The sequence below is a fragment of the Rhopalosiphum padi genome, chromosome 4 (assembly GCF_020882245.1).
Source record: "Rhopalosiphum padi isolate XX-2018 chromosome 4, ASM2088224v1, whole genome shotgun sequence".
In the NCBI taxonomy this organism is placed as follows: Eukaryota; Metazoa; Arthropoda; class Insecta; order Hemiptera; family Aphididae; genus Rhopalosiphum; species Rhopalosiphum padi.
This window is the reverse complement of record NC_083600.1, coordinates 53,006,085-53,017,402: the sequence shown is the minus strand read 5'-3', so window position 1 is coordinate 53,017,402 and position 11,318 is coordinate 53,006,085. Positions and strand designations below refer to the sequence as shown.

At 22.5% G+C, this 11,318-nt stretch overlaps 1 protein-coding gene across 1 annotated transcript; it reads right to left on the bottom strand.

The window, feature by feature from the left end:
• Nucleotides 1-548: 548 nt before the first annotated feature.
• On the bottom strand, nucleotides 549-9,606 carry LOC132930042 (uncharacterized). The gene is made up of 14 exons (XM_060995698.1): nucleotides 9,602-9,606; nucleotides 8,402-8,428; nucleotides 8,152-8,193; nucleotides 7,860-7,945; nucleotides 6,733-6,781; nucleotides 6,210-6,263; nucleotides 5,996-6,037; nucleotides 4,746-4,775; nucleotides 4,535-4,570; nucleotides 3,175-3,204; nucleotides 1,547-1,576; nucleotides 1,344-1,379; nucleotides 985-1,023; nucleotides 549-661 (listed from the first exon to the last, which is right to left on the bottom strand). Exons 3-14 carry the CDS (start codon nucleotides 8,159-8,161, stop codon nucleotides 549-551), a joined length of 555 nt encoding a protein of 184 aa, XP_060851681.1. The 5' UTR covers nucleotides 8,162-8,193; nucleotides 8,402-8,428; nucleotides 9,602-9,606.
• Between the last annotated feature and the right edge of the window lie 1,712 nt (nucleotides 9,607-11,318).

The window sequence follows — 11,318 nt, the reverse complement described above, 5'->3', positions numbered from 1 at the left end:
ACATTCTTTGCCTTTCGATTTATGTATGTAACTAGTAACTACTAACGTACAATCATGAAAAACATTTTTTCCCAATCATAAAATTAACAATAAAATATTAGACCAAATCAAATATATAGACTATAGAACTATAACATTTTTCATAATTTTTATTTGATTTTAACAACGTTATACAAATGATCAATTTAATCTAGTATAATGTCCATTGTTTTGTTATTAGAAAATACAAATATACTATATAGAGTGGTATAATTCTAAGTAGTTACATATTACGTGTCCAACATCCTTATATATTAAGGGAACTCTCACATCACATTGTTGAATCAATATTTGAAATCATCATCATTAAATAAAGATCAGCTTTCACCACAAATAATAAATATATTTATAAGCATAAGACTAACTAAACTATACTAAAATCTAACAAATATCTCTATATTTATCCATCTATATCTATATAATAAATAATTTTTTATTTGTTTGTTCTATAATATCTTCTAAAAATAGTTTTGTTTTCAAAACTATACACAAATATTATTATAAATGGTTCATTTAACTTCAACGGTTAAAATTAGTTTAAAATTTATAATATAAATATCAGCTATTAAGTAACATATACGTAACAAATATGTCGTCTTACCAATGTCTTCACCAATTATTCCTTCCGAATAAAATATAGTAATTATAAATAATATTTTATATATTTTATGTTTAATACAATTTAATATAATATTCAATATGATTGAAAATTATAATAACTTATAAATATTATCAAATTGAAGTCTAGAAGCTTTTTTTTAAATGTTACTAATATTTGCAACAGCAACACCATTATTTTAATAAAAAACATATAATTAAGAAAGGATAGAATTAATGGATAATATATATATATATAAATTATCATATTATAGAATTTCTTAAATTTAATGATTAATATTAAAAATCTAATCCAATTTTAATTAAATTTAATATGGAAACACGTACTAGAGGAGCAGCAATTCTTCTGTGTTATTTCATCTTCCGCTAAAATACAATAAATTAATTCTGAATGAGTGTAATTTTATACCATGTGTTTAATATCTTGTATAATACAGTTTTATACAAGTATAATACAATCTCACATCTCTAGATATTTGTAATAGCCACATCAGTATTTTAATATTTATTGGTAAAAAAAAAAAATATGACCAAAATATTCTATAATTTTTAAGAATTTATAGAATTTATACATAATCCATATAAGAAATAAATTAAAATTATCACATTATAGAATTCCTTAAATTTAATGATTAATATTAAAGATCTAATCCAATTTTAATTAAATTTAATATAGAAATACGTACTGTCGCAGCGATTCGGCTGTTTTGTTTCCTTTTGTGCTAAAATACAATAAATTAATTCTGAATTGAGTGTAATTTTAAAATCATCTTATTGTTGGTTTTATAAAATCAAGATAAGTTTTCAATTAAACAAATAGTTAAAAACACTTGTAGATCCAAAAAAGGTAAAAAATTAGTCTTTTTTTTGGAAGTTAATTTTACAATACCATTAGACGATTCCGTAACTTCTTCATTTTCTAAAATACAATAAATTAGTTCTGAATTTAGTGTCATTTTAAGTAATATTATTAATTATTTTATAAAATTAAGATAAGTTCTCAATTCAACAAATAGTTGAAAAGAAATAATCCGTAATGAGTGAATATAGACAAATATAAATGTGCCTAATATTCTCGTCTCTTTTATCTTGTTGCGTGACAGTTTTCATGAAGTATCCTCATAAATGTGTTAGTAAATTGATTACCTATTTAATTATTTATGCATGTATTTACTTAAAATTTACAAAAAATATCTACTATATACATAAACGAGTTCAGACTTGGACGTTCGAGGTATGCCCGTCAACAATTTAAATTATATACATATATTATTATATGCATAAACTATAGTATAACTATTATAAATATACATGTTATTAATTAATATTATATTTTTTAGAGAATACATTAATCATGTTTGCATATTATAAGATATTTATTAATTATTATTTATCAGTGTATATATTGTATACTTTACAGTATATTTATCTGTTTTTTAATATATTAAACGCATTGATGAAAGAACCCATACCTACGCCATTCTTGATCATGCAATTGTAAAAGTAACAAATTTAATTGTTCTTGTTTCATCGTGCTTCCAAGATTAGTTTTTACAATTATCATTTTCAAAAAAATATTGAAATATTATTATAATTATAAATTGTCAAGTTATTCAAAATAAATCGATGTCTTCATTTTTTCTAATTTATTTGAAAAAAAAGTTCTCTATAGTTCTGAGAAAAATTCCTCGAATTATTCCATGCTTTTATACAAAGCAACGGCTTGTCTAAAAATATTTTTAATTTCTTTATTTTAATTTCTCATATTTTTAAGATTTTATTTCAAAGACAACACATTATCAATTGCAAACAATAGATTTAGTTCTGGTGATTAAAGTATATCGAACTGACTTTTAAAGTAAGATTCACACATTATTATTGGATGAATTATAATCATAAATATATCAAAAATGTGCTTAAAACTTTTTATTTGGTATAACCGAACCTTTATCCTTTTTGTTCTAATCTCAAGGCTGGTAAAATTGTTATGAATTCATTCATTAGAATAATCTAATCCTATTTTTCAACCAGCATATTATAAACATTTATACTAACTTCTGGTTTCACATTTTTTACTTTTTGTAAGTCCTAACTACTAAGTACTTAATAAATTATTTAATATCAGAAATTTAGTAAAAAAAAAAATATTTATATAAAATAAATTATTAAGTCTTTAAAAATATTAATTAAAAAATATAGGTATTACTAGTTAAGTAAGAATTTTTTTTGTACTGACAGTATAAAATAATTTTATTCCATGTGTTTAATATCTTCTATAATACAGTTTAATATAAACTCACATCTATAAATATTTGTAATAGCCACATCAGTATTTAAATAATTAAAAAAAATGATGAAAACAAATATTCTATAACTTTTAAGAATTTATGGAATTTATACATAATAATATACAAAAGATAAATTTAAATTATCATATTATAGGATTCAATAATATGAATAGATGATTTTAGAGATTTAATCCAATTCAAAATAAAATATGATAATAACAATAAATACCGTCAAAATTACTCAGCAATTCTACTTTTTCTAAAACACAATAAATTAATTCTGAAGTTAGTGTCATTTTAAATAATTTCATCTTATAGTTGATTTTCTAACTAAGATAAGTTCTCAATTAAACAAATAATTTTAAAATAATTTCAAAAAAATGTGGGCAAATGGGTATCGCTCTGCTGTATAGTTGAGATGTAGAATAGGTCACTATAAAGGATGTGTTAAATTTGAATGCAATAACAGGTATCATTGTATACGAAAAACGGTTCTGAACGGAGATGATTTGTCAGTCTAGGTCCTAAACTCTAGGATATATATATTATATAAATATAAAATTACCTATATTTAAATTGTAATATATCTTTATTGAACGCGATTTCGTAAAAAATTAAATTTCATACGCTCTCAAAATGTTTTCTGTATTGACGCTGAAGTTTTTTTTACAGTTATTTGAAGGAAAACTTATGGAAAACATTGAAATTTAAATGGTTATAAACGAAAATTGTGACTAATAATTTTTGATTTTTTTTTACTACAATAAGAGGAACTTATGATAAACCTTGTATTAAATTTTAAAGATTTTTTGGAAAGCCAAAATATTTTTATCGATATATCAAGAAAAAAAATGTATTTAGAAAAATCGAAAATTTCAATTGTCTGCAAACAGCAAAAAAAAAGTCAAAATATTCTGAGAATTTAATCGCTAGTACATAACACAAATATAAACATCTGGCGAAAATTTTAAGTATTTACAACGATTCGTTTTTAAGTCACAGCAAAATAAAAAAATCGATTTTATCAAAAACTAGTTATGCGTAAAAATTCCCGTTTTCCCGTTATTTTGTTAGGCTTTTACTGACGATTTAGAAAACTGCTGGAAATTTGAAATAATATACTTACAGAAACATGTGACTTCGTTTTTTGGGGGTATTTAATTGCCTTTATTATTAAACCGCGATGTAGAAAATATACGAAGTAGGCTAGTAGATTATTTGAGAATAAATGGCTATCATCCTGAGGACATAATTTAAAATAATAAATAAAGTAAATACCAAGGTTTATTTTTCAAATGGATAGATTAAAATAAATTAAATTTATCACAAGTGTACCCTCCCAAAATATCAACTAGATGAATTTTCCTTTTAAAAACGTGGTAGAAGTTAAAAATCAAAGCGCTATTATACTTCTCCAAAACGTGATGACCAACACAAAAAAAAAAACATTGTAAAAAATTTAAAAAATATGTTCAAAAATTAATGGAATTAATGGATAATATAAATGTCATATTATAAGATTAAAAAATGAATAGTTTATTTTAGAGATTTAATCCAATTCAAAATAAATGTAATATAACATTACTTACCAACAGGAATTGAAATTTGTATTTTTTGTATATTTTCTAAAACACAATAAATTAAATATGAAGTCAATGTAATTTTAAATAATGTCATCTTATAATTGATTTAATAAAATCAAGATAAGTTGTCAATTAAACAAATAGTTAAAAACACTTATAGATCGATCCAAAAAAGGTAAAAAATTAGTCTTTTTTTTTAAAGTTAATTTTACAATACCCGACGTCTGTTTCACAGTTATTTGTTTTTCTAAAATACAATACATTAGTTCTGAATTCAGTGTCATTTTAAATAATCTTATTAATTATTTTATAAAATTAAGATAAGTTCTCAATTCAAAAAATAGTTAAAAACACTTATAGCTCCAAAAAAAGTAAAAAATTTGCCTTTTTTGCTTGGAAGTTAATTTTTGTTGATGCGTTTTCTATGTATTTCTTTAAATATAAACACATATCGCATCAAAAACAATATTTTAAAACATTATTTTATGTTACAAAATTGGTATATTTAAAAACGTCCTAATTAAATTATGAAATATTTTATATTTTATGTTCAGTAAAATTGAATAGAATAATCAATACTTGTAAGCTATAATAACTTTTAGATAAATAAATCAATTATAAACTCTATTGTTAAAAGCTATATAATGCAATCTTGCAATCTTGTTATTTAAATGACTTAATATTAAACATTTCTAAATTTCTAAATTTGTCAAAAACATAAAATATATTATTATTCCACCATAAATGTATATTTTTTTTCAAGTAGAAATAGAAAATAATTGAATATTTAATTATTAGATTTTTAAAACGTATCAAATTTATTTTTTATTAGTTATACAGTCATACAATTTAAGCAGATTTATTTAAACTAAAATAGTTTGTTCAGATTATAAATTATAATATAGTTATAAATATTGTAAATAATAAACTTTTTATAACACTTATCAAAGATAGTTACTCTTTCGAATTATTTGGATTTTGATTCTGAGAGGCATGTAGCATGCGTTAGATCTACAATGACGGGTTTCTATTCTATATTATTTTTTATATAATTAATTTGATACCAAGTTTTGGAGCTAAGTATAAAGTATAATGTGTAAAAGTGATTGTTTTTTAAAAGCAGTACCTATCCAGTAAAAAAAATATTGAAAGTAGATTATACAATTTCATTTACAACGTTTGAATTTCGTATAATTTGATAAAATGTGTTGTTTAAAAGAAAAATAACAATCTTTCTTTTAACGATTACATCTCTTTTTTCCTGTAATCTAAAAAAATACTAAACTTAGAAGTTTCCTCCATTACGTATATTGTTATAGCTTAAAATATATAAATTAATGGTAATCCATTTACATCACGTGAGACAATACTATCCATACCATAATTTGGTAAAAAATATTATACTGAACATTTTTATATTTATACAATTTTAAATTACATTATGTACATGTTTAAACTATTACTTACTATTATCATGTACACAAAATTCTTTTGGAGTCATTAGTGTAGCTGAAATAAATATTTAAAACAATACGTATTCGGTTGCGCTTTCTTTTTTACTTGATACATTATGAACATAAAAATAGAAACACAATTACAAGTTCAAAACATTTAGAAGAAATTCTATAAACTATTTGTAAAAATGCTTACAAAAATAGATATAATTAATAATAATACTTACACAGAGAAAATCCAGAATGCGATCTGATTTCACCATAGAAAGAAAGTATAAGAGCTGTTGGAAATTTTAAGATTTAATAAATATTGTAATCTATAAATAATTCTTTTTTTCGGCAGTGTTCATACAAATCTGTCAAATTTTACGTTATCTTATAATACGGATCATTTAATCAATGACAAATAATAATGTTAGGTGTTTCCATTATCTGGATAAGAAAATCTGTTCATTATTTATTAGCATAATATTAGTAATTATTAGTAATATGTACTTAAAACTGTTTATTAAACAACTATTTGAGTATAAAAAAACAATATATTATTTTTTTAAATATCGTCCATATATTATGAGTTCTTAAAAATGTTTGACAAACTGCAGTTTGGGTATTGTTCAATATTTGTTATAAATAGTATTTTTTTTAACTATCAAAATCCCAAATATTTAAAGTTATTTGAAATTTTGGTTAACACATGTAAACAATGACGACAGGTGTATAGCAATTACAAAAATGCATTAATTAACATACTTCTAATCTCTTCATCTGTCAGTGATATTGTCTGATCGATATCGTCTGGCTAGAAACATGATTAAATATATTGGTGATTAGTGATTCGTGTAATAAAATATTAAAATGCAGAAATGCCAATACAATTGAAAACTATCTAATTGTTTTTATATTATGCAATATGATTAAAAAAATATATATATCATATATTTTTTCTCCGTAATAGTCATGATATAATATTTCAAAGAATAACACGAAAATGATAAATTAAACATAGTGGAGTGTGCGTTAAAATCACCTTGTGGCCCACATCCTACTCAGATACTTACCTAAAAAAATAACATCTCCTATTGTTTAACATTTTATTGTGTGAAAATTGTCGATAATGTATGTGATTAATAATGCACGATTAAACTGTTTTTATATAAATAAACTTGCAAACAATTAGTGTATGCTTAAATTATTTAAATTAAATTAAGTAAAAGCATTTTTATATTTTCTTGTATTGGATGTATATATAATAAATTGACACACAGAATAATAAAACTAAATATAATGTTTTTATTAGGTTTTAGATAGGTATTCATTTAATAATTGAATATGTCAAATGTATGTTATTTTAAAAACAAATTACAAATAAAGTTGGTTAAAATAAAAACCGGATCCATATTTTAAGTTAAGATATAACTAAATTAAAACGATATCTGTTCGTGTTGAAAACAAATGTCTATAAATAATTTGTAGAACGAACAATAATTAAATAGATATTGCCAAATAACATCCGTTTCAATGACACATGTTGAAGAAAAAAAAATTACAATAAATTGTGTTGAAAGTAATGTTTAATACTTAATATATCTCTATAGGCATGTTTTAATTTTTGTTTACAAAAACTAAAACATCAATGCTCTTCAAGAATTATTTGTTTAGTATACACTACACAGTTTTAAAAAAAGGATGGAATGATATATACAAAATAATATTAATTTTTTATTTAAATTAATTTGAAATATTATTCATTTATATTTTTAAATACAGTAATTTATTTTAAAAATGTGTTTTTGAAGAATAAATATTTTTAATTTATATGAAAACATTTTGTTGACATGTATTGTGCATTTCATTAAAAATAAATGGATAAAACTCACTTTTATATTATTTTTTTTTTTCAATTTCATATCCATATATTCTTCAAATGTGCCTATTTTATTATCTGAGTTTTCATTAGTTACATCTAGTTACAACACATTTTAAGAAAAATTTGTAAATATTTCAATTAGTATGGACATCGCATACACATTACACATATTATACACGTAATATGATATGTAGTTTAATAATCAATTATGTAACAGTATATTATTTATACATTTTAATATTTTTTAGGTATCTTACACCTTATTATTAGCAGATAAATAATTACTATTCTAAATTACTTACTAAATTTCATTGCAAAAATATAATTTACAAATTCATCAGCATCTACATAAGTATAGAATACTTCAGAAGTTTATATCATATACACAGATTCATGTATTCCAAAATCGTATTAATAATATGTATAAAATGCAAATATTGAAATATATAATAATTATAAAATAGTTTTACTTATTTTATCTGATTAAATGTACACAACAATTATTAAATATGATTCTGACAACACATATTGATACCATAAACGTATACTTACGTTTAAACCCAACTAGTTTTAAATTGTCTGTTAGTAATTTTCCAAAATTAAACATATCCTAATGTTAGTAAACGTACAATTTATTTTCAAAAATTATATTTTTTGAAATATTTATGTTATTTTAGCAATTTATTTAATTTGTTGTATTAGTGAGACGGTTTGGTGGTAATATTTTTTTGCGAAATCTTAGTATTTGAAAATGACATTTGGTGTAAACAATTTTATAATATAAATTAGATGTTTCAAGTACCCTTGAAAATTATTTTTAAATTATATCCAAATAACAAAAATTTACAATTTTTGTTTGAATATCTAATTTCGTCTAATTTTAACTTTAAATTTGTTGTACCTTACATAAATTTCATTATTTTTGCCTAATCTAACTTTACGATAAATTTAGAAAAATACTGGAAATTATACAGTAAATGTTAATACAGTAAATGGACACTTTGTACTATCTATTGTTTGACAATTTGTACGGTTAAAAAAAATTAGTGGAAATCGATCGCGGACACTTTGTTCGGTATAAAATATAAACAGGAAAATATATTTTACAAGATAAGATGAAATAAAATCACTCAAAACTTTATATCGCGAATCGTGATCGCAATCAGTATGAGACACGAGTTTGGTTGGTGACACAGTAGAACGTGCCAAATAAATGGAACTGAATATTATCGTAATTTATTTTACCATAAATAAAAAAAATATATAAAGTAACCAATAGATTGCACTTATCACGAATCTGAATTTCTACAGATAATATATTTTTTTTTCCCGAGGGAATATAGTCAGAGACCATACGATTAGTTAATTTATTCCTTGTTTTTATGGTGTGGGACTATAATAATATGGTCTACGTATTTTTATTTCCGGGAGAATATTGTTTGAAAATTTACTCTTAGTTAGTTCACGGATTTCTACAGTCAATGACAATGTTGTCAAAATATTTTCAAATTCTGGAATTATATGTTCATCATAATAAATAAAAAAATATGTTACTCCGGATTTTCATGGTCTGAGACTTTACATACTCTTTTCGTATTTATAAGGTCCGTAAGATTACTTTCTGGGGTTTTATGGCTACCCCATAAAGGTATGACTGGTATAAAAAGTTTAAGTAACTTTAACACGGTAATGCTATGCAAACACAAATTTTAAGATGTATTAACAATAATTTATTGAAATAAATTCTCTTACCAACGCATTCTAAAAATAAAAATAAATTATTTGTTATTTAAAAATGATGAGCCATTGATTTTATACAGTGTGATTTTTTTTATCATTTAACATTCATTATTTCAAAAAGTAATGAATTTTTTAATTTTTTTTTCAAAATTTTTAGTTTTGTGCTTTTCTAAAACTATATAAATATTTTTTTTTCATACTTATATTTAATAGTGAAATCGTTATCAACTTTTGATTTTCAAATGGTAAACTATGTTTTAAAATGTCATAAAATAGTAGGGCTGTATATATTTTTTTAATTTAAACATTAAAATTATTATTTTTTATTTAACTAACTGCTAAAGTTGGCTGATTTGGGGTTTTTAGCGGTTCGTTTTACAGGTTATTACGGCTGTGATGTGTTGGTAACTGCAGGTACAAAGTCCATCACTGCGTCGTCAACTATTAGCCAATAACGAATTTATAAACCTTTTAAACGGCTGATGTGCAAATGAGGTGTAGCCAAAAAATCGAACGATTCCCAACTGTCTTAGGTATATAAAATAAGGTCAAAATTATCAACAGTGATGAACAAATGACAATCGGCGGAATTAATTACATATGAACATAATATATACCTCCTATTATTATCTTTTAGTCATGTGAACACTGGTCTTTAGAAACAAAAAGTATCTACTATAAAAATTGAAAACTATCCAACTTTTAAAAGCTACGACTCTCGTATATCTCCCTTAAAAATTAATGGAAAACAATAATTTGAAAGTTTAAATTCATAAAAAAAAGTCTTATTACTTTAGTACATTTTAAATATAGTTTGCATTTGAAAATCAAAAGTTGATAGTGGTTTCACTAAAAAATAGTGAAAAATATAAAAAAATTCATGTGGTTTGAGAAACGCATGGAACAAAATAATATTTTGAAAAAACAGATGAAAAAAGTCAATACTTGACCAAATAATGAGTGTCAAATAATAAAAGAACCACCCTGTATAACGTAAATATAGCATATTATTATAGATTATAATTTAATTAATATCAATATATAAATATAAATTTTAATAGAAGATAAAGTTGTAAGTACAGTGGTGGCCACTTATTAGACTGACTTTGGGACCATACCATAGAGTCCATTAACCGAATGAGTCAATAATGCGAATGCCGAAACAACGGAGAAAAATAATTTAAAAAAAACATGCTTTCTTAAAAAATATTTATTGAGATTTAAGCTACTTAACATTAATTTTAAATAAAAATAAAATATTTTAATAACCTAAGTACGTAATTTTTCTACCAAACTCAAATCACGGCTTTTTTTATTGTAATACGAACAAAATAAAAAACAAATAAAAATTTGCACACAGAATATTTAAAAATTGAATAACAGTTAATTACGTAAAAATACTTTTATATACGTATATGCTAAGTAGGCACACACTGTAATATAGTCACTTTATAATAGTTATGAAATATCTATGTATAAATAAATTGTAAAATTTATTAACTATAATTTAATGATATTAAGACCATTCCATACGTCATTAAAAAAAAAAAAAAGTATTCTTCAAGAAATTGATCGTTTAATGTTTTTAATTGTTTATTATATGTATAGTATAATTTTACATACTTCATGATTTGTCGTGAGACTAATCACTAATATATTTTATAAATTTTTAAATCTATGAATTAATAAAATCTATGCAATTTTAACGCAGGTGTAACTAATATTTGTT

Excerpts from the sequence above, each read along its gene's own strand:
- LOC132930042 (XM_060995698.1), bottom strand. Across the intron at positions 6,264-6,732 it reads GACAGATGAAGAGATTAGAA|CTCTTATACTTTCTTTCTAT; the intron begins GTATGTTAATTA and ends AATTTCCAACAG. Across the intron at positions 1,577-3,174 it reads ATTGCTGAGTAATTTTGACG|AAAATGAAGAAGTTACGGAA; the intron begins GTATTTATTGTT and ends ATTGTATTTTAG.